This window comes from Drosophila willistoni (assembly GCF_018902025.1).
Source record: "Drosophila willistoni isolate 14030-0811.24 chromosome 2L unlocalized genomic scaffold, UCI_dwil_1.1 Seg72.1, whole genome shotgun sequence".
In the NCBI taxonomy this organism is placed as follows: Eukaryota; Metazoa; Arthropoda; class Insecta; order Diptera; family Drosophilidae; genus Drosophila; species Drosophila willistoni.
Window position 1 is genome coordinate 1233866 of NW_025814049.1, and position 22988 is coordinate 1256853.

At 35.7% G+C, this 22988-nt stretch overlaps 2 protein-coding genes across 8 annotated transcripts in view; both read left to right on the forward strand.

Moving 5' to 3' along the window:
* Positions 1 to 8481: 8481 nt before the first annotated feature.
* Positions 8482 to 22988, forward strand: part of LOC6637876 (calphotin) — a 35609-nt gene continuing 21102 nt past the window's right edge. For 2 of the 7 annotated variants that reach the window (XM_023175149.2, XM_023175164.2), the window contains exons 1-2: positions 8483 to 8547; positions 14397 to 14981. In XM_023175149.2, the coding sequence (XP_023030917.1) occupies positions 14740 to 14981 (242 nt within the window). In that variant the 5' untranslated portion in view covers positions 8483 to 8547; positions 14397 to 14739. Of the gene's footprint in view, positions 8548 to 14396; positions 14982 to 16192; positions 16663 to 18081; positions 18243 to 22988 lie in introns of those variants that run through there. The other 5 variants (XM_023175155.2, XM_023175159.2, XM_023175139.2 and 2 more) reach the window with 4 other exon arrangements.
* Positions 21930 to 22694, forward strand: LOC26530295. The gene has a single exon (XM_015179377.3). The coding sequence runs from the start codon at positions 22138 to 22140 to the stop codon at positions 22462 to 22464; it is 327 nt and encodes a 108-aa protein (XP_015034863.1). The 5' UTR covers positions 21930 to 22137; the 3' UTR covers positions 22465 to 22694.

Sequence of the window (22988 nt, forward strand, 5' to 3'; positions counted from 1 at the left end):
CAAATCAACCAGTAAAGGAAATGGCAATTGTTAGGTATGGAGAAAGAAAACAAGAAATTAGTGCAGATCTGGCTCTAAAGTTTCAAAGTTAATTACAAATGTCCAATTAGGAAACTGACAGGAGCAGTAGGAGCCAGAGGCCGGCTCGCTGGCTGGAATTTGATGCAATTAAAAAGGCATCTGGCATTGTGACTGCATACTAATCGCAGATATTCATGCATTTGCTGCACCAGCACAAAAATTGCATAACATCAGCAGACGCAGTAGCCGCAGCAGCAGCCGCAGCATCTGGTAAAAAGGACAAGAGCTGCGGTAAAAGTTCCTTGCTTGATAATTTGCGAATGGGCGAGCGCTTAAAAGTATGTTACAGTTGTTGCAAGTAGCAAGTATGTACCATGGGACACATTGAGGGCTCACATATAAAATGACATTGAAAGATGCAGTTAAATATATTGGATCAAAAGCTAGCATATAAAGCCATATATTTATTTATTTAATTTAATGAACATGATGACGATTCGTCAGCAATATATTTCAACGGGATCTACATAAGTATAAAAATACTATTGTGCCCCCTAAAGTGTGCAATAGGGAATACAAATTGCATTGTTTTTAACAAAAAATATCTCACATTATGCCCTTCAAGATGGTAACTTGACAAACAATTTAAATTAAATTATTATTATTATTATTAAAGTATAGGATATAGTTATAAACTATCAACCTAACTATATTTTACAAGCACTGGCAACTAAGGCCTTCGGCTTAGACGAAAACTACATCCATACACTAGCCTGGGATTCGAACCCGGATCCTCGTTGTTCAGTTAACTAAATGACTGGGCCACTTAGACAACTCATCTACCGAGGACTGCATTTAAATTAAATATATTTTTACATTATTCTCAAACTAAAATCTTTTCTATCTATTTTCTGTAATTTGCATAGTCGCAATGTCTAAAACATCCATAAGTTCACGTTTTCGCCGGTTCAAAATTATAAAAATATAAGATAGATGAGATGAGGGATGATGATATTAAAACGGCAATCATTACAAGATTAAAGGAAAAACAGATGGATTGTTTTCCCTAGTTTCAAAAAAATCGATAATAACAATTCTGTTGCGATATCATGGGCGGATCTGGGACTTTGAAATGAGGGAACCTTGCTCCTTAAAGTATGCAGGCTGGGAAAATATTAATTGTTTTGTCTATAAACAATGCCTAGCATGGAAATTATTCTTTATCCAGAAGACATGCCAAGATTTGATTATTTTTTTTTAATAAAGTAATTCTTGGATTGCATATTGCATACTTTGGCGGGCAAAGTTTGCCTATTTTTCAGTCACAGATCCGCCATTGATCCCACATAAACCCGGTTTGGTCCATAGTGGCACTGGATAGTTGCAATATTAGTAGTAATATGTGCAGTCCTTTAGGCCGCCTTCTGCAGCGAGTCTAAAATGGAAGAACACAGGTACCAAAAGCGTATTCTTGGGAGATTTTATAATACTTTAGGGTAGCACCCTCTTATTATATATATTTATTTATATATATATATATTCCTGGCTTAGCCCCTAAAATGTTAGGTATTCGATTCGATCATTCGAATATTTTTCAATGTTTTTAGGGTATTTAATTCATCTAATATGGACTTTTACTTTTAAGAACTGCACTCACTGTGCTGTTTCAACTTTGTCTTCTGGCTGCTTTGAAACTTTTGTCATAAAATACAATTTATGATAATTAATCTAGCTTAAGCAAAACTCTCCAAGCCTCTCACACACACATACATAACGTTTGGCCATTAAAGCGAAACAAATTTTTTTTAATTAATAAATAAATGTTGCGGAAAGAAAAGAACAAAAAAAATTTCAATGGCTCCTTCTTCAATGAGGCCTCCTCTTGGCGCACACTCGTAATTACGCGATTTGCCAAGGATTAAGCGGGGTTTGACAAATGTCTCTCCCCCCCCCCACCACCAACACACCGTGAAGGAGGAGCAGAGGATATCCAATTTGATATCCTCCTCCATCCGTCGTCACAGAATTTCTACTCCTGCTGCTTTTTCCTCCTTGATGATTTTTATTCAGTTACATTTACATTTCATTTAATCGCAGCGCAAAAAAAAATAAAAAAGAAGGCTCCTTCGTTCGCTGCCTGCGGCGGGGCTTGAAATGTAATTTAAGGCGCTGCTTCGGATGTTGCAAGTGGGCAGAAAGGTGCCATAATCGCTTGGGTAAAAAACTGTTACCGTTTTGCTGGCTCAAGCCTTAGGCAAATCCTTTGGCTAATTGGCTTTGACGTTGTCCAGCGCGAACGAATTGCATTTCGAATTCATGTGAAAGTGAAATCAAGACAAAAGCAAAGACCAAGGCAATTGCAAGTGTTATTGTTGCTGTTGTTGTTGTAAATGGAATTGTTTCCAACTGGCGGGCGAATGAATGTGTGAAAGTGCATGAGAGATGTTGGCAATCAAGCCGCAGGCTTTAACCTACATCCCTACAAAGATGCGATGAGTGAGTGGTATGACAGGGAGGGGGACGACAGTGCACTCGCAGGCAGGGAAGGAGGCATTAGAAGGATTACAAGGTGATGCTTGGGTATGTGTGATGGCCCAAAGAACCCATTAGCAACGGCGCATGATGGGTGGGTGTGTGTGTGTGTGTTAACATACATATATCCTATATTAAGGTTTCGGCATACACAATTCCACGCGTGACCTTTTATGCCTGGTCTAAACAACAACTATCGATGCAAATAACCCGCCTCAGTTCATTTCAAGCTTTAGATTCTAGGATATTGAGTGCCAGTGGTGCATAACCAGGAGAATGGAATACTTGACTAGTTCAGCAAGTTTATTTTTCATGAATTTCAATTAGATCCAACATAGAGAAGTACATATTTTGCATTTATGAACTAAATTAATGACTTTATTGCAACTTTTGTCCTCGTTTACTTTTGGTTTGCTTTCTCTTCTTTAGGTCAGAAGTTTAGCATGTATATTTTGGCTTTATGAAACATTTTCTCCTTTAAAAATTAAGTTATTACATAAAATTATTAAGCCATTGCACCTTTAAAAAGCCTTAAGCTTTTTAATTTAAAAGCTTCAAGGTCTTCTTTTTGGGAAATTATGTCCTTGACCCATATAGTAGAAGATGATTATATTTTTTTGAATATTTTTAAGAATTCTAAAAATCTATAGTAATAAAGAACTGTTTCCTATAAACTTTATTATTATTATAAGTAGTTGTAAACTATCAACCTAGCATTATTTTACAAGCACTGGCAACTAAGGCCTTCGGCTTAGACGAAAACTACATCCATACACTAGCCTGGGACTCGAACCCGGATCCTCGTTGATCAGTTGCCTAAATGACTGGGCCACTTAGACAACTCATCTACCGAGGACTGCCTATAATCTTTAACTTTGCATTCCTCCAGTTTAATCAGTTAATTTTGAACCAAAGCTGATTGATTAAAAAAAAACACTTATTTTTGTCTCTAATGAATTTTAATTCTTAATTTAAAGTGAATATAATGTTTGGTTTGATGGACAACGGAATCAGGCATACAAAAAATCATACAGATTCATTTTTTTTTACAAAGTTTTGGAGTGCTTGTCCTGTTTATTAAATAAATACATAAATGAAAGAAAAATGTCCTTGGCAAAGGAAACTAAAATGAACGCTTTAAACTAAAGTTTAAATGTTAGAAAGAAAAGGAATCATGTTTAAGTTCCTCTTTAAACATTTCATGTTATTTAAGAGCCGCAATATAATTCACACACATTTATAGGTACATACATAAAGATCAATAAATTCCATGTGGATAGGTTTATGCAAACAAATAGTCGTAATATTTACAATATTTATCTGTTCTTGCATTTGACGCAAGCCCTGGAAATTTCAATTTTGTGCAGACAAAAAAGGTAGCTCATCACGGCGACGTTTGTATACTATACACGAAATAAAACAATCCAAACTTAAAATTCATAGGATCAAATTGAAATAACAAACACACACTATCACACTCACTCTACAATTCTGTTGCTCTCGAGTTCGAACACCAAAGTAAGTGGAGTTTCCCCCTGATGAAGCAATACTAAAAGGTAGTCCCGTCGGGGATAATGAAAAGGATAGTGGTTAACGATTCATCGTTTTTATACCATACACCCATAGGGTGAAATGGTATATTAAAGTCGCCAAAATGTATGTAACAGGCAGAAGGAAGCATCTCCGACCCCACAAAGTATATATATTCTTGATCAGGATCAACAACCGAGTCGATCTAGCCATGTCCGTCTGTCCGTCCGTCCGTCCGTCCGTCTGTCCGTCTGTCCGTATGAACACCTAGATCTCGGAGACTATAAGAGCTAGAGCCACCAAATTTTTTATGTAGACTCGTGTAGTATGTAGAGTGATCAAGTTTATTTCAAATTTTTGCCACGCCCCTTTCCGCCCCCGCAATTTAAAAAAAGCATTTATCTCAAAAACTATTCTAGCTAGAGACACCATATTTGGTATGTATATTCGCTTAGTAAATGCACACATTTTGTATGTATAAAAATTTTGCCACGCCCTTTTCCGCCCCCGTAATTTGAAAAACTTGATTATCTCCCGTATTTTTTTACCTCATGCAATCAAATTTGGCACACTTAAATTTAATACTAATATCTAGCAAAATACCAAATTTGATCAAAATCGGATAAAAAACAGTTGAGTTATGCATATAAACGTTTTTCCATAAGGCCGGAGTTGGCCGTTAGCTGGTGGGGGCGCTAGGGTGCTCGTATGATTGAGTAAGCGAGATACTAAGATATGCTTGTAAGAAGCATGTGAAAATGCTTGAAATATTTGCTTTACTGGTGTATGGTATACCAAAGTCGGCGAGACGACTTACTTACTTCATTTTCATTTACTCTTACAAGTCTTAGGGTCACCAATGTCCAACTCTATCATTTTGGTAGAACAATAGGTGTAAGAACATAGATCCCTAAGATGCAAACCATATCTTAATTTCCTAGCTCTTATTGTCTCCTAGATCTAGGTATTCATAAAAACGGACAGACAGGCAAAGATCCCTAGATTGACCGGACTTTTGAAAGTGATCAAGAAAGTATTACCCTTTTTTTGGGGCGCAAACTGTTCCTTTAACATATTTTTATCGTCTTTAATTTAACATCTTACTCCATGTGCTCCGGGGTATAGTTATTTAGTGGTAGATTATCCTGATAAATAAAACAAAACCTCAAGCTTAATGTTGCATCAATTGAATACATTAAACTTACTATCAAATGTCTTCACACTGCTATTCAATCTTAAAACTGACGAGAGAATTTATTCATGTGATTTATTTATATACGGACAACCAGTAAAATTGCATTTTAGTGTCAATAGAAAAACTTGGACAGACCTTGGGCAATTTATTTATTATGTTGCTTATTTTAAGGAGCTCAGCATCTTAAATATTCAATGACTAAATCTGTGTGTGTGTGTGTGTGTGAGAGAGAGGCTAGGTGTGTACGAGAGAGGGATGAAAGAGTACTTCAGTTCAAAAACCTTCACACATTACGTCACAAAACTCAACGCCACACAGACACAGAGACACAGAAACAACACTCCGAGGCAAGCCAGACATTTGTCTGTGTGTGTGTGTGTGTTTTTGTGTGTGCCACACTCAGTGGCACAAGCTTTCGATTTTGTGGCAGCTGCTAAAGGGAGGAAAGCTAAAAGGATGCCAGTCGAAATCGAGGCAGGGCAAGGCACAAGTCGACCCCCCTCCGTCTGTGTTTTTGCAATTGTCTAGCTTTGCTTCCATTTTAGGGTTCTTGGCTTTTGCTTATGTATTTAAGCGACACCTGGATTCCGGTTCATCTTATTTTTTGTTGTGCCTATACACAAGCATGGACAAAAACTGCAGGCGGAAAAATCAATTTATGGATTTTAGTTTCTGGTTTTTTATGCCACAGCACTTCAAGATCAACAGGACTATGGGTTTTTGTTTCTTTTCTTTCCTTTCTTCCAACATCATTTTTTATTCGCCAATTGTAAATTAATTGCATTGAAAATGAGTGGCGCCACACACACACACCCAGGCAGAAACCCAGTTGCAGCTCACTCACGCAGCACTCACCACTTACCTCATTTAATTGAAATGAGTCGGCCAGGAGGACGCTTTGTGCCTCAGCAGAAAAGCGCGCTAAAATGTTGCTGGCAGTCAGTAGGGAAACAAAAGCGTTAGGAAGAAGGCAACTAAAACTAACAAGAAGAAAGAGAAAGAGAGAGAGAGAGTGAGAGTGAAAGAGACAAAAGGTAGCTAGACTTATTGTTTAGTATGACAACAACAACAACAACAACACTCTTTCACACTCACTCGTCAGCGTAAACTTTAACTTAACACACAAGTGTGTTTATTAAAAGTGAAGGAAAATGCACACACACGCACACACACACTTTAAATATAGGACTCTCGGACTGCAGCAGAATATTGCAACTTTTATTCCGTCTGCGTTTTCCTTATTCTTTTACTTTTTGCTTTGCTTTGCAAACAATTCTGTGGAATTCGGTGAACAGGACTACTGTAAAACCTATTGCCATGGGCCCTTTTATAGCTAAAAACCAAAGTGCTCATTGGCATCCACAACAGCTGTTTGGATTCCTTGGATGCTGTGGAAGCTGAACTCTCTCGCATTCTCTCTGCCCCATAGAAAACTCTCTGCGCAGGTACAAACAAGCCGAAAGATTTAAAAATAAATACAAAAGTAAAGATACGATAAGCCAAGCCATTGATAAGAAGTCATTTTTAATTAATAAATATTCAAAGTTTCTAGACAATTACGCTGAAATTTGAATGTCTACCAAAAGTTAAGCCTAAAAGTATGCAGTATATATGTCAATAGCGCAGCCACAGGGTGTGTACTGCGCAAAAATTATAACTAAGGCTTCCCAAACAAAACGTTAGCGAATTCCACTTGTTGCTGGTCATGATAAAATGCAATGTGGATGATTCCAAAAGAATGTTATAAATAAACACAACAGTTAACAAGAAATTAACGTTATATATTTATATAGGTATATTTTCAAAATATGCTTTTAACCAATTCTTACCGTTTATCTCAATAACCTTGGGATCACTGGAATTCAGATGATATTGATTATAAGTTATAATATGATAAGCCATTTCATTAGCCGTTTTTTGTTTTGGTCAACTGACTTGGTTAGTTGGTGTCAGGTGCAATGAGCTGCAAACTGTTGTCCAAAGTTGGAAGACGTACAGAGTAAGCACATAAAAAATTCAAAAGAGACAGAGAAAGAAGAAAACAGAGAGGTAGTGAGAGAAAGAGAGAGGAGAAGGTAAAAGGTATCGTAAACTCTGACAAAGCTGGTTTCCGTTACCCGCCACACCCCGCCCACCCATCCCCTTACCGTGTTACTCGGCATAGGTATTAAATGGCTTTTGTAGGTAATTAAACGCTTCCTATTCCCTGGCAGCAGCAGCAGTAACTGTAGGGTACTGAGATCGGAAAGGGGTTAAATGAAGAAGAAGAGACGAAACATAAAAACAAGCTCTAGACAGCGACAGCTCTTTGAGTGTAGGGCATTTGCGACTCACTTGGCCGGCACGAGTTCATATTAATAGCACATTGGCTATTGTCTGTTATTTTCACTACTCTTTTACCCAGAAGGGGTACATTTAATTTGCCAAAAAGTGTGCATTAAGTATGCGACATGGTGACCAAACGAATTTAGTACATCACTTTTTCTCCTGCTGCCTTTTGAAGATATCAATTGATTGTATAGACTTCTTCCCCTTTTTGAAAGTGTATTAAGATTTCAATGAAAAATTCAATCAGTTTGGGTCTGCTTGTGTACATTCGCGAGGCTTCTCTTTAACTGAACTTGTGTAACCAAATCTGCAAGTACGACTTTTCTCTGAACGTCTATCAGTTTGTCTCTTTTACTCTCTCACTCTTTCTTCTAATCTAACTATATGTCTCTGCCATGTGCCGTTGCTTCCTTTTATGCACACATATTCACATATCCAACGTCTTCAGTATCTTCCGTCAATGGGTTTGAGCTAAAACAAGAAGAAGAAATGTACTTAATGTGTTTGTGTATGTCTGTGTGTGCGCGCGTGTGTATGAGAATGCATTTCAAACAAGAATTTAAAGTTCTGTTATTTGGAACCTAGAAAAGGAAGCATACCTGAACTTGAAATTGCAAAATCCATCTGGTCACGCTCTTTCTCTCTCTCTGTCTTTCTCTCTCTCTTTTTGGTCACATCTGCCACTATTTAGAACTTGTTTTATCACCCTTGCAAGAGAACTCAAAATATTTGCCGCTAATCGCAAACATTGTTTGATCGCAGCTGTTTCGAGAGAGCGAGAGAAGCCACAGATAGGGAGAGCAAAGTGAGCGCCAAACAACAACTTCGTTGGGCAAAGCAAAGCTTGGCTCAGGTTTTCGACTCTTTCGCTCAGTCGCAATTCAACTCAGAGCTTGTGCATAGCCAGAAACGGAGAAACGGTGACAGAAAAGAAGAAAAATGTAATGAAAAACAACGGGACTAGACTAGACTAGAATCAAATGTTGTTGTTTATCAAAATTGAATGCCGAATTCGAAGTCGAAATCGTTCAAGCGCAAATTGTGATAAAATAAAAACAAAAACCAAAAACAACAAAAAATTGAACCTTCAAAAGGGTTGGCCATCAAAGTGATTTCTGTGTGTGTGTTTGTGTGTGTTTGTTGTGATCGCCCTGCACTGCACTCCTAGTGGGTCACTGGAGCGTGCGATATTATGAGCAGAGAAGTAAAAACAAAAACACGAAAAACAAAAAATGTCAGCATGCGGGGCCAGGGGTGATTCCAAATAGCGACAGGTGGACAGTCAGACAGACAGGTGTCAATGTCAGCTATGACCATGACATCTCGCCAAAGCATTGAAGGAGTGATAAATTAAAAGTATAATTCTCATTTTAATTACGTAGAATTCCAATCCATGGGAATTGGTCTCACACGGAAATGAACGGAAGTGAATTGAAAATAATAAAATAAAAAAATAAAGTGTCTGCATTTTTCGTCTGGGTTTTGATTGGAAATTATTCAATTTTTTTCTTTACTACCAAAACAACTTTTACATTTACAAAACAATTAACAAACAAACGAAAAAAGAAAAATATAATACCAAAAACTAACATTTCACCCGTAAACAGAAAAATAAGCAACAACAACAACAACAATGGCAAGAAAAGCAACCGAAACCAAAACCAAAACCAATCGAACCAGCATTGGTTAACAGTTATTAAACAGAGAGTGGGAGAGGGAGGGCAGGTAATAGAGAAGGAGATTGGGGAGTAAGAGGAAGAGGGAGTCTGACTAACTGACTGACGTTTACATTACCAACTTCCGTTCATTTGTCCAGGCAGCCAGCAGCAACTTAAGCAGCTTCGAGACACTGTTTGGAAAAACAGAAACCTCATCTTGGCCCAGGCTTTAACCGATACAAGCATATATATATATACGTATAATTTCCCAATGAATCGCCCTGCGGGCCACCATTACGATGGCAATTAAAAAAAGTTTAAAGAAAAAAAAGCTGGCAAAGAGTGTGTGAAACCGTTAGTAAGAGTTAAAAGTTAAAATTGATACATCACCGAGGCAGCCTCCGAGTAATTAATAGTTTACCCTTAAGACCACATTCCACCACAAAAAAATCCAACTATGATACCTCTAAGCGAAATATACATACAGTGAAACCTCGATATAACGAATCTGAGGGGGATCGCAAAATTGTTCGTTATATCTATTGATTCGCTATAGGTACTGAAATGTAAAACCTTAGTATAACGAAATTTAAAGAAATCTGAAAAAAAATTCGTTATAAACATTGTTTCCACCAAAATAATGCTAAATTGCACTGAAAGGGGGTAAATATACAAAAAATAAACATTTTTTTTTTATTAGACTTTATTAAAGTAATTGGTTATTTTAGTTTGTTTGCGCAAGTTTTGAATACAGCCATCTATAGTTTGTGCAACAGATGCTAAGCCATCAAAAGTAGTCTGGGGTGTAGCTTCTTGTGCCTCAAGAAAAGTTTGTAGTTTTTCAACCATTTGCTTAGCTTCTTTTGCGGTGATAACCGTTTCTAGCTCTTCTTCCTCCTCTTCTTCCTCCTCGACAACATCGACTGTCTTCGCAAAACTACCAACAATGTCATCATCAGTTAAAGGCCCCGAAGCACTAACGTTGTCATCGAAGGTAACAAAATCGTCAAAATGTTCATCCAAATTAAAATGGTTTTTAATGACAAGCCATTCTTCACTGTCTTGAATACAATCGTTTGTAGCCGTAATATTTGGACTGTCGACAAAGCCACATGTCGCAAAACAGTTGACAATCGTTGATTGTTTTACGCTTTCCCATGCTTTATGGGCCATTCTGATACCTTGCAAAACGTTAATATTGCTCTTGCGCCCCTCTTCCATGTCATTGATAAAAATTTTGACCACCTCTTTGCGATAGAAATGCTTAAAATTTTTAATTATTCCCAGATCTAGAGGTTGTAGTTTCGATGTTGCGTTTGGCGGCAGAAATTGTAATTTAATGGATTTAAGCGAAGTAGGATTTTTATGCGCCATGCAGTTATCAACGAGCAATAAAATTTTACGGTTGGCTTTAGTCATCTCTTTATCAAATTTTTCCAAGTAATCCAACCATATGTCTGTAGTCATCCAAGCTTTCTTGTTTGCGGTGTAGTCCACTGGTAAACTTTTAATATTTTTAAAGCATCTTGGATTAGTCGATTTTCCGATTACCAACAATTTTCTTTTCTCAGTGCCAGAACTATTAACAGTAAATAAAATTCGTTATACCTATAGTGTTTTTTTGTATGAAAAACTTCGTAAAAACGAGGTTTTTTCAAGGGACTTAACAAAAAATTCGTTATATTGGGTTTTTCGTTATAACGAAGTTCGTTATATCGAGGTTTCACTGTTTATGGAAAAATAGTGGAGAATAAGTAGCAAGATTATTTTGCAGTTTATATATTTTAACTTACAAGATGATAGGGACTTAAGTTTGGATCGTTCTCTTGTGCTGTTCTGTTTTTGCTATGATGAGGTTGACCCATTTTGTTAGTGACCCAATTGCATTGCAAATTGCTGTCATTGTTTAATTAATTATAAAATTAGTTTACTTACAGTAGTAGTAGTAACGACTTAATTCCGTTGCCATCACAGCAGCAACACGGCATGCAATGAGCAACAATTGTGTGAACATTTTTTGTATTTTTTTTTTTTGCTTTTGTTTTCCAGCATTGAGCAATGCATTTGGATTTGAAATCAATTTTATATTGTTAACCAAAAATCTCTACCTTCACAAACACAACTTAAAGCCCCCCCGCCCAAGTCCATTACCATTTTAAATCTCCGGCATTATTTCATTTATGAAAATGATATGCAAAATGTTTGAAATTCACCGCAGTGGGGGGGGAAGCGCCATTTGTCCAGCTCCGGCGGCAGTCTGTTGCAATTTGTGTTGTTAAAAATGCATTTTTAATTATGCTTCACAAAACTAAAAATGCATATCATTGCCACGAAAAACTGAAAATGAAAGAATAATAACCAAAAAAAAAATACAAATCTTTTCCATTCAAGAAATGGACAAAAAGAAGAAGCAAACGTTTCAAACATTAATGGCGTTTTCACTTGGCTAGAAATTTCCATTGTTGGCCTAAAGAGCATGGCCAAAGACAAGTGAACAGTTTTAGCTTAACATCGGACAACGATGAACAACAATGAACAGCAACAGAGACAAGCGGCAAATAGACAAACGTTCAAACAATCAACAAGTGCGTCCGCTGTCAGTTGTTGACGACGACAGTCGACGGACGACGACAACTGGAAATGCGATACAACAAAATCGTAATCATCTTGTTTTCTTGCTTGTTTTTTTGTATTTTTTTAATGCTTGGCCAGTCAAACACACATACCTCACACTCACACACTCATCTATATAGATGTACATATGTATGACCATATCTAAATCTGCAACTTGGTCTCAGCCTTTAAGCTTAGAATTTCTCTTTTCCCAAAAAAACCTTTTCAAGCATCTCATCTTTGTGGGATTTTGCAAATATTGATGGCCTCCTGCCCTGCGGGGGATTCAGTAAAATGGGCACATGGGTACATGGAGAATGAGCAAAACAGAGTGGACGGGCGAGAGGAGAACTGGGGGGCTGGGCGGCTTGAGAAAGCAACTTCAAACTCGATGATGGATAACTAAGAGCCACTTAACCCATTACACATACCAAACAAAAAATAAAAAACCCAACTGAATTTTTATGCTAATGCGAATACAGCATTGAAAAATTTAACTGTGTGTGTGTGTATGTGTGTGTAGAAAAAACTAAATTTGATTTGATGAACCTTAGACAATCCCGAAAAAAAAAGATATCCGATATAAGAAAACTGAAAGTATTTTCTCTTTTAGATGCCCATTAAATGCCATAAAATGGGTTAATTGGTTGATGTTGCTGATGTTTCCGAGGGCTTGCCAATCGATATAAATGCAACACCACAAATGTTAAGCCAGTGGCGTGACAATGATTCTATAGTGTGATAGATAGAAGGGGTCGCCTAACTACCAAGACTGCATTGCGTCAGATGAGTTTAGAAGATGATGTGTTTCTGTTTGGAATAGGATTATACTAGTTTCCATTTACATGGAAGATTTTGCTTCATCTAATCTAAAAAATAAGGCATTTACATTTAGTCCATTTAGTTACACTGATAATGTCTCATCATCTAAAGTCTGTATCATCTTTATATAGTAAGGTTTGTCACAGGGTATATCAGTACACATACCTATTACTGGAATTACAAGGTATACGTTTAAAAAATTTCTCTCTTTTTAGGATTTGGTTTAAAAAGAATCTCCCAATTTTACTTTTTAGCATTCATTTTGTTTTAGGAAGTAAAGAAAGTTTCCAGTTTTTTATTTATTATTAGTCAGCATTAAAAATTTGAAAAATATTTATTTTTGCATTTGTTTAGTTTTAGTTTTAGTTGAAATCATTCCAAACAGTCAATATAGTTAGGCTTCTTATTAATAAAGTTATTTCTTATATAAAAATAGTGATGTTTTTCAACGATTACTTTAAATATCATTATATTTATGGAATAACTATTTTGAATTTAATTACATTATTTTACCTTTTCTTTTTCAACACAAGAAAAATGAGTCTTAAAGGCATTCTTTGGTTTGTTACTCTTAGTCTCTAAAAGCGTTCGACTATCATATTAGAAAAAGATTAAAAAATTAATTCTAATAGCGGTAAAAAAAACATGTTTTTAGACTTTTCTACTTAGAATTTAATCCCTTACTTAGATTTTTAAAGTATTTGATAAGAAATTGGCAAGAATTTTCAACTGCTTAACAATATCTTGTTGTTTTGTTACTTCCACTTAAATTTTATTAATTTACAATCATTTTGTTTAATAGTTCAATAACAGTTTTAAATAGAATAAAAAAGAAAAACTATTTACTATGTAATTATTGCTCGTTCACGGACAATTGCTGTACAAATTGTATTCTTCTTCATATTTTAAGAAGAAAGAATGAACTTTTTATTAATATGCTAGACAGGAAAAGAATACAAAAATGCAATGTATGGAGACAAACAAATATTTTCTAAATAAAACATTAAATAATTCATTAGGGCACTAAAAATGCAATTAATGTAGCTTGAGAACTTAATTATATATAGAAATATAAAAGAATGGCGAATTATGTTTGACTATCTTATGTGAATTCCAATATTTAGCTACGAGATATAACTTACAAAATCGATAGGGTTATCATTTCAGTGATATAGTCTATCCCTCCTTAAGTGCGCCACTGAATGAATGTATATGTATCTGCATCTGAGTCCGATGTCTACGTGCCTTTCCACAACTTTGAGCAACGAGTTGTAGCTGGAGCTAGAGCTATAGCTGGTAATTTACATATTTGGGCGTGCAGTGTTTCGGTAAATGCATCTTTCATATTTCTATAATATTGCTGGGTGCAGCAAAATGACAATCGACATCATTTCCATACTCTTGTTTTCGAGACCAACGCACAGATATATATATGTAGATGACAATTTGTAATTCTAAGAGAACATCTCTTCATCATCATCTGCATCGTTTTGTATTAGAGGGGGACAGGGGCTGGTTGGGACTGGGTCTTATCTGCTGTTGCGACATTTATTTATTTTACGTGTGTGTATGTTTTTGGCTCATAAAACAAACCCCGAAAATTCTGAAATTAATTTCGTCTTTTTGTTTTTTTTTGTTTTTGTGGAAACCTCACCTACATTCGCACCTGAAAAAATTTGTATATAATTTTTCTGTAGGCATTCGCCAGCCACTCTCTTTTGATACTGGAGATAAGGAAAAAGCTGAGGCAAACGACAACAGGCAAAAGGCAACAATTTTTCTCGGCATAAGCAAAACAATGGCAGCCACCGTGGGGTATAGTAATTAACGCGTTTTATGCGAATGCGAAATGAAAAATAAAGAAGTGAATGAAAACAAAATAACGAACATAAACCAACACCAACAACAACAACAACAACGAAAAAGTGTAAACGAATAACGAACCCAAGAAGTGTTGCATGTGCTCGACAATTGAAACGGTGTGAGGACGCCTTCGCGGCATCCCATCAAAGATTCATTTATTGATTCATTCTCTGAAAAATGGCCAACCCCAATGATTCAATTGGCAGTGGCAGCCCCGAAGTGGCAAGCAGTCCTGCCGGGGAGCAGCAGCCGCAGCAATTGAATCAACTGAACAGCAGTGTGGATAGCGGCATTGCTGTAGGATTGGATGTGGACTCTCCCAGTTTGAAGCTACAGCAACGTCTCGAGCAATGCCAACGCATTCTGCAAGTGCTGCGGCGAGATGAGGCAGCCTACCAGCTGCTACGCGACAGATTGAGGTGAGTTCTTTAATCTAAGCTCCAAAGCGGATGTTGTTGCACTTGATGGATGTCGACGGTAGCATCCATCACCAGTAGCACTCCTTCAGCTCTCCATTCGGGTGAGGGCGTCTTGAGGTTGCGGTTGATTCTCTCTCTGTAAGAATAATTTGTTTATACAATAATTGGATTGGAATGCTCTTTAGTGTAAAGGGCTTTAAGTATGTACATATATACAAATGTAGATGTAATAATGGAAATTGTTCAATGGTCGCATTCCTACACACAATTTGGCAATGATGAATTTCCATTTGGGTTAATCAGCAAAATAGTAACAAAGAGAGAGGAAGAGAGAGAGAGAGAGTTACCCCTGGGCAAATTTCATATCAATTCTCTATATACATACAAGGCAAATCGAACCGCCTATCTTATCGCCAATTTCATAATTAATATGATTAATGGCAATTAATTGCCTGACAAACAAACATAGGGATATATATTTGTAAGTCTGTATATAAGTACTCAACTTGGCGGCATGGCCAATGGCAGGGTCAATCGATTTTCAATTTTCACCCAAAGTCAGGCAGAACGATGCATGACGTATATAGAGGGTCATGTAGTTTTGCATTCCACCCAAAAAAAAAGAGGTGAAAATGGAATGAGTCAGGGTTTTGCCCCATGAGGGGCATAACTAGTCGCAGGTATTTGCTTTTATCTGAGGGGATTTAAATTTTTGCGCTTGTTATGTCTCTCTTGCTCTCTTTTAGCCCGTTGCAATGCGGCTTTGGCCCGTGACAATTGTTGGCCAGTTCCAATTTGGTTACTCGCAAGCAACGCACACAAAAAAAAACCCTAAAAAAACAACAAAATTCGAGAAAAAAATACAAACTCCGCTAACAATAGATAATCAAATAAACAAAATAACAAAAAAAGAGATCAAAATTATAAAGGGCTATTAAAATAATATTTTTCTTAGCACTAAATAAAACCAAATTAATGAAAAATTTTCTACACACTAACCAAGCTTAAGATATATTTTAAATACAATCTCAAAAGTGATTAATCAGGAATAAATTAAGTTGGCTTCTTCAACTACAAACAGAAACGAATATGCCCCTCTTTGGAAGTGTATTAAATTAAGAGTATATACTTTTGATTATATGATATAACCTCGAAAATTGTCTTTACACTTATCTGTGAAATTTCGTTTGTATTATTATACTATATTTATTTATTGTATCATTGTGTGCAAGTGGAAATTGGAGACGAGCCGAGTGGCTCGGCGACGATGACGGAGTATCTTATCACTATCACAGGCGAATATCTGAATCGGAATGGACAAACAAAATAAACAAATAAATACCCAGCCGACCCACCGACCAACCGACTGACTTATATACCTTGTATGTACATGTATATCAACTAAACAAAGCCCAAATATAATACTATATATGATATAATATAACTCAAACAAAGTCAGATGCAGAGAGACCCCTGCTATCGCAGCTATGGCAGCAGTCCCAGTTACAATCTTCAGCTCCATTCGTTAACTTGGCTAAGATCGTTCACCAAGTTAATTCACTCGAGCGATCTGCCCTGAAGGCTCGATGTGAATAGCAAGAGAAGTGTAGACCCAAATTCGTGGCCTTTTTTTGTTTTGGTTTTACTACTCTTGCCAGCCACGTGATCTTAATCAGTTTGTGTACGTGATATATACCCATATATATACATATATATATATACATACAAATGTGTGTCTTTCGGGCATTGTTTTAATTTTATTTCATTTCTTCCCCCTTCCACTCTTTTAATTATCAAACATTTTGTTTTGTCTTATTCCCCACCGCTCAATGAAACAATCCCCCCAAAGTGATTAATAATTATCAATAATCGGTGTAAATTAAAAAACATAATTACGCAAAAAAAAAAGAAAAAGAGAAGCGAAAAAAAATCTTCACTTTTTGGTAATTATTGATTGGCGGTTTCCCCAGTGAAGTTCATTTAGACATAAAACGTGAAATCAATAACAAAAACAGCAAACAAGTCTGAAATAAATACATATATTATTTTAAAACAATTGTGCACTAAATACAAACAAAACAAAAAAAAAACAGGCAATAATAATTAACCTGAAAACAATGTCAACCGAAGTGAATTTCAATCAGTTTTTACATTCAAGCCACACAAAAAGCCACTACACAAAATACATCAATTTGAATTCTACTTATGCAACTCTCCACAAAGAAAAAAATTGGATTATTCTTTCTTTTTTGTTGTTCTTCTCTTTTTTTTCTCTCTAATCAAAAGTCGGTACAGGAAAATAATAATCAAAGTTTTGTTTGATAACAACAGCAAACTGCAGGCAAAACAAAATTTTTGTTTTAATCGCATTAAACATAAAGAAACCAAAGTGATTAAATTGCTAAAGCTAAGAACAGAAAATGTTAACAAATTAGTTGATAATGGCCAGATAAGGTAAGGCCATGAGTATTTCTTTTTCCAGTGAAGTGTATTAAACGTTTTAAGATAAACAATAAGAGCTTTAATTTTACATACAAAGTGCATTCTAGAAATCATAGAAGAGGGTCTATAGAAATCAGGAAGGTTCTAAAGAAGGAATTGAGTTTCTTTAAAATATTTCAGAAGAAATCTCAGTAAATATGTGTTTAGATTTTACTATAAATAGACCACAACTCAATGGAAAACTGTTGCGTGCTTTTACATTCCCCTTTTCTAGTAAAAATCACAAACTATAGATAAATAATATTATTAATAAACTTCTTGTCCAAGAATTTTAGATAAGAAAAGTTTAACGGGGGCAAAGTATGAATTAAACTTGAAAATAGTAAAACGTAAGCCAATTCATTGTTAACTGATAATCCATAGAAAAACTCATTGCTGATAAAGTGGAAGCCAACTAACAATTGATTGGCATGGCTATAATTCTGTTCAATATTCAGTTACTTAGTTAGCCATTGCCAATTGCAGAGGTGGAATTCAAATTGAAATTCCCAAATTTTCGTGTGTGTCTCTATGTGTGTGTGTACGCTTGAATGGAGACTAAAGCTATGCGAATTCCCGAATCACATCAAAATTCATAATGCCAAACTCAACTTCACAGTGCTGCAAGCGTTTAATGCGCTTTCCTCCCTACATTCAACTGATGGAGTTGCCAATTTCTCGTGCTGGCAGTGGCAGCAGCCTCGTTCTCGGTTTGACTAGCCTAGTTGGCCTCATTGGTGGCGTCTACCTGCTGCAATGTGGTGCCCAGCATTTAATGGGGTGAGTAAGTTCGATGATGAACGAGGGTCAATTTCAAAGAATATGAAACTAGGTTGATACGAATAAAGTTGATCCCCAAAAAAGTATAAGTAGACGTTTTGTCTTGTGAGTGCCTATCATTTCGAAATCTTTAAAAACGTCCCCTCGTATTGCAAATGTGTACGTGAGTTTTAGTCCGGTTGATTAAGCTCACGTTGCACGTGCAACAGCAGCAGCAGCAGCTGCGGGAGATAGCAAAATGGATAAACGGAGATGGAAATGGAAACTTACTTTGGGGTTGCAGCTTCATTTCTCTATACGATTACGTGTTCATCGTTTGCGTGTGAAAATGAAAAGTAGAAAAGTACAAGAAAAACACACAGACAAAGTGCAAAAAAAAATACAAACTAAATATCGCATAAAAAGTGATTTGACATAATTGTTCGCCTTACACTTACTCTCCCTCTCCCTCTTTCTCTCTCTGTCTCCCTCGTCTTTCTGTCAATCATTTCTACTTACATTCAGTTGCTGTCTTTGGTTACGCCTTAATTGACGCGCCTTGCGGCTTGCGTAATGTCTCCATATCCAAAAAAAACAACAACAAAAAATGCCAACAATTTCAAATATGTTCGATTTGTCGATAATTGTACCGTTAAATTTCATAACAATACCAACATAAAACAGTTAATTGTCTATAGACCAACTTACTGACTGTCTTCGTTTGTCATTTTTGGCTCACAGAACTAAACAAAAAGAATTGGCAAAATACAATGACAAACGGAAATTGCCACCATAACCAAAATGCGACGCTATTTAAAGTGGAAAGCAAAAAAAAAAACGAAAAAAAATAACAACAACAAATGTGTCACGCCAATGTGTCTATAACAATTAGGCTAATTCTGCCCTCTCAACTGTTTGTTTGCCTTCATCAATATAAACTTAATTAGCCAAAGACAATTGTCACGATTGCCATGTAAAGTAGTTGGCATATGCCAGACTTTTTTCCATCTTGTTAGCCATTTGTTTGTCAATCAACAACAACAACAACAACACCAACAACAGCAACAGCAACTAAACATCATTGAAAAAGGAAAACATTTGACCGTTTTTCCCAGTTTTCTAGTTTTGTTGGTTTTTTTTTTGTGGAAAGTCGAATGTTAATGTCTTCATAAATACACTTAGCTTCTCGGTCGGCCATAAGGCTTAAAGTGCTAACGAGAACTGACAAATATAATAAAAAAAAAAAAAATCAACAAACCAAAACCAAAAACTGGTTCATATTCATGTCAAAATTTTGTTTGCTTTTTGTTTTATTTGCTAGTCAAGTGAAAAGCCACAAAAATGTCTCCAGTATGTTTCTTGCGGTTGAAAGTGGACATGAATGTGGATTATAGACACTTACTACATATATTAGCAATTTCATTCAACAACAAAAACAACAACTGCAAAAATGAAAACAAAATCATATATATACATTAGACTATTCACTTTTTCGTAGAGAAATTTGCAATTTGCGGTGCGATTAGGTTCAAGTTTTCATTAAGTTTTGATTGCACTTTGATCATTAGATTTAAAAAAATAATATGTATTTTTTTCAAATTTCTATTAGTATCAAAGGTGTCCCTCCTAATTTCTGAAAATTTTAAAGATGTAATAATTTTAAGATGGGTAGTTAAATACGTCTGTTCACTTCAATTGTCACTCACAGAATATCTCTTTATTTGATTTATCTCGTGGTTCAAGATTATCTCTCTCTTTGTGAACTTTGAGAACTTATCTTTATCTTAAGATCTATGTATTGCACAATGGGTGTTATTGGAGTTTATCATTAGGGATACTTGTACTTAGCTTAAATATTACTACATAATGTTGTTTTTTGCAAAGTTTAAAGCAAACTGAAATTTTAATTTAAATATTATTAAAAAAAATTTCTTTCTTTAAAATATTCAAAAACTGACTACATTAGGGGTTTTAAAATTTAAATATAGTTTATCGGAAACCTTCTTTTGGAAGATTGACCTCGAGCCGGCTTAAATGCAAAGTTTGGTTAGTCGGAAACTATATTTTCCAATCCTTTTTTGGACATATATGAAAAATTACGTATACGTAATGTAAAACATTTTAGCAAGAGGGAAAAAACAATAAAATGTTTGCTTTTTAATGTTTTCTATAGCATATCTGATTTGTTTTAGGTCTAACTGATGTTTTCACTCTTCTAGATATATCTCCTCTGACTTTTTACAAGTTTCTTCTCATATTTAATTTCAAAAACTTGTCAAACTCTCATACAAGAAGTTTCTAACTTTGAAAGTAGAGCACACAAAATTGTGTCAGCTAATTTACATTTTATTTGTTATATTTTGTAAGTGGAATGTTCAAACGATTGTTGTGATATAAAGTCAAGCTTTGAATTAATCAATGGAAACCATTGATAACTAAAATCAGCGGCGCACCGCTTCAAGTTTCAAGTGCAAAAAAGTATTGCCTATCTTGTAGGCGCATTTTATGGCTCGCTTTCGGGCTGAATCAAGTCGTATAGTTTTCAATTTATATAAGCACGAAAAAAGTGTTTATAACCTTTAGACTTTTTTTATAAAATTTCAGTAAATATGTTTTAGCATTTGAACTTTATTTATTTATACGGTTTAATTTCCTTATTCATCTTGTGGCGCCATCAAAATCCTACAAATCGTGAAAACCGTCTAATGTTGATTAATCAAAATAAAACCGTTTAAATTTATGCATATTTTGAGATTTATATATTTGCTTGCTTTCGGAAACAAGTTTGCGGAATGTTTTTTTGTTTTCTTCGAACAATTAGCATTTGGGTAATTAATGAATAGCCCAACCGGACAACCGGACAATCTGACAACCTGCATAGTTTCATTCTAACAACAAAATATATGTTGCAAAAAATTAAAATAAATTATCAAACAGATGTATACAAAGGTATATATATATATATACACTTGAAGAAACATTTAACTCCCATTTAAAATCAACTGTAAACTGTTATTCAATTGAGTCTACTTCTACTTTAGACTAATTACACCCAGAGTGTGAAAAAGTGTAATATGTATGTACATATGTATATATAATTGGCAGAATAAGTTGTTATTGTATATGATCTTATTTCACATTTGTATGTCTGTATGTACTTTGGAATTTTGCACTAAAGGCCTTTAGTTATGTTTATAGACACATCGTCTATATACATATATCTCTAAGCTTGTATGAGTATATGTATGTATGGCTGGCTGGCGTCATAAAGACAGCCCACAGGTTCCTGCTTGACCAGATCTTTAAAAGGAGGAAAAAAGCTAGGTAGCAAGATCATTAAAGCGGTAGTGTTTTGACAAATTCTTTTTTGCCAGGGAAGTTGAAAGGTCGAAATAGTTGGCCAGTCATGTCGAGATTGAGTGGCGATGGCGGCGTCGGCGCCAGGGCATAAATATGTAGAATTCAAAAAAAAACTCTATCAGACTCTGTCTGGCAAAGATTCCGCTAATGTTTTATGCATCTTACGTTACGTTATAAATCTTACGTCATCAACTGGTCTGCCAAGTTGTCTGCGCATGCTCGGCTGGCTGGCTCTCTCGCTCTCTCTCTCTCTCTCTCTGTCTCTCTGTTGGGTGTCTGAGAAAACGTTAGACTCTCTGCTCAGCTGTTGACCGCCAGGTTTAGCACACAACAAGCCCGAACCTTGTGCGAGAAAGTTGTCAGTGCCAGAGAATCGCGTAATTTCAATTTCAATTCGTTTCAATAATACACAAATGTGCCATGCTACAACACAAAAACAACAACAGCAAACTACACGAGAGTAGTCATCATACAGAGCAACAGCAACCACAACTAATGATCGAGGAAAATAAATATCAATTATTCCTATAATTCCAAACAAAACTTGACCAGAAAAATGTTATTTGGGCCCGTGGTAATTTGTCAAGTAGAGAAATTACTTTGCTTGCCCATCAGCTGTGCCGTATTTGCCTTTCTCTTCATGGCCTGCGCATTGGAAGTTGTTCTACTGAGGCTAACCATCAGTGATGATCTCTTTCGACCGCAATTGGATGAAGATGGCCAACCAATTGGCTTTGGCATGACCGGCAATGTCGACGATGATGCCGATGGCGAGGATAATATTTACTATGAAAATGTAACAAATAATTATGAATATTGGGCGAGAAGACGGAGAAGATTTCATCAGAGGCAGCAGCAGCAGCAACAACAACAACAGCAATAACAAATTCATTAAGAGACAGCTGAAATTTAATTATGGTTGAAACAATTGTTATGTGTGTGTGTGCGTGTGTGCATAGAAAGTGCAAAAAGCTTACATATTCTGTTTTTGTTTGTTTGTTTTGTAAAATTAATTTAAAAGCAATTCATAATAACAATTGATATTTTGGGCACGTTTTAAACAGTCGGACAGATATATACATATATATGTGTGTATTAATTTATGTGTGTGAAAAATATGTTTAAGCCTCAGAGTCGCAAAAACAGACTTTAAATAACTTTAAACAACTAAAAGATGTATATACATACCTACAAGAGAAGCAAAAAGGGAATGAAAAAAACATTTTTAAACTTTTGACTGCTACAATTTAGAATGCTTTCAATTAAAACAAAAATAATCAGCTTTATGCACGTACAATCACACCTTTTTATGTACTATATGCAACATTTTAAGTTATCAAACAAATTTTGTTTGCATTTATAGAAATTCCCAAGTGACTGACTTAATTAAAATGGCATTCAATGTGC

What these genes read in the sequence shown, in the direction of transcription:
- LOC26530295 (XM_015179377.3), top strand. Translation starts at nt 22,138, where the DNA reads ATGTTATTTGGGCCCGTGGTAATTTGTCAAGTAGAGAAATTACTTTGC.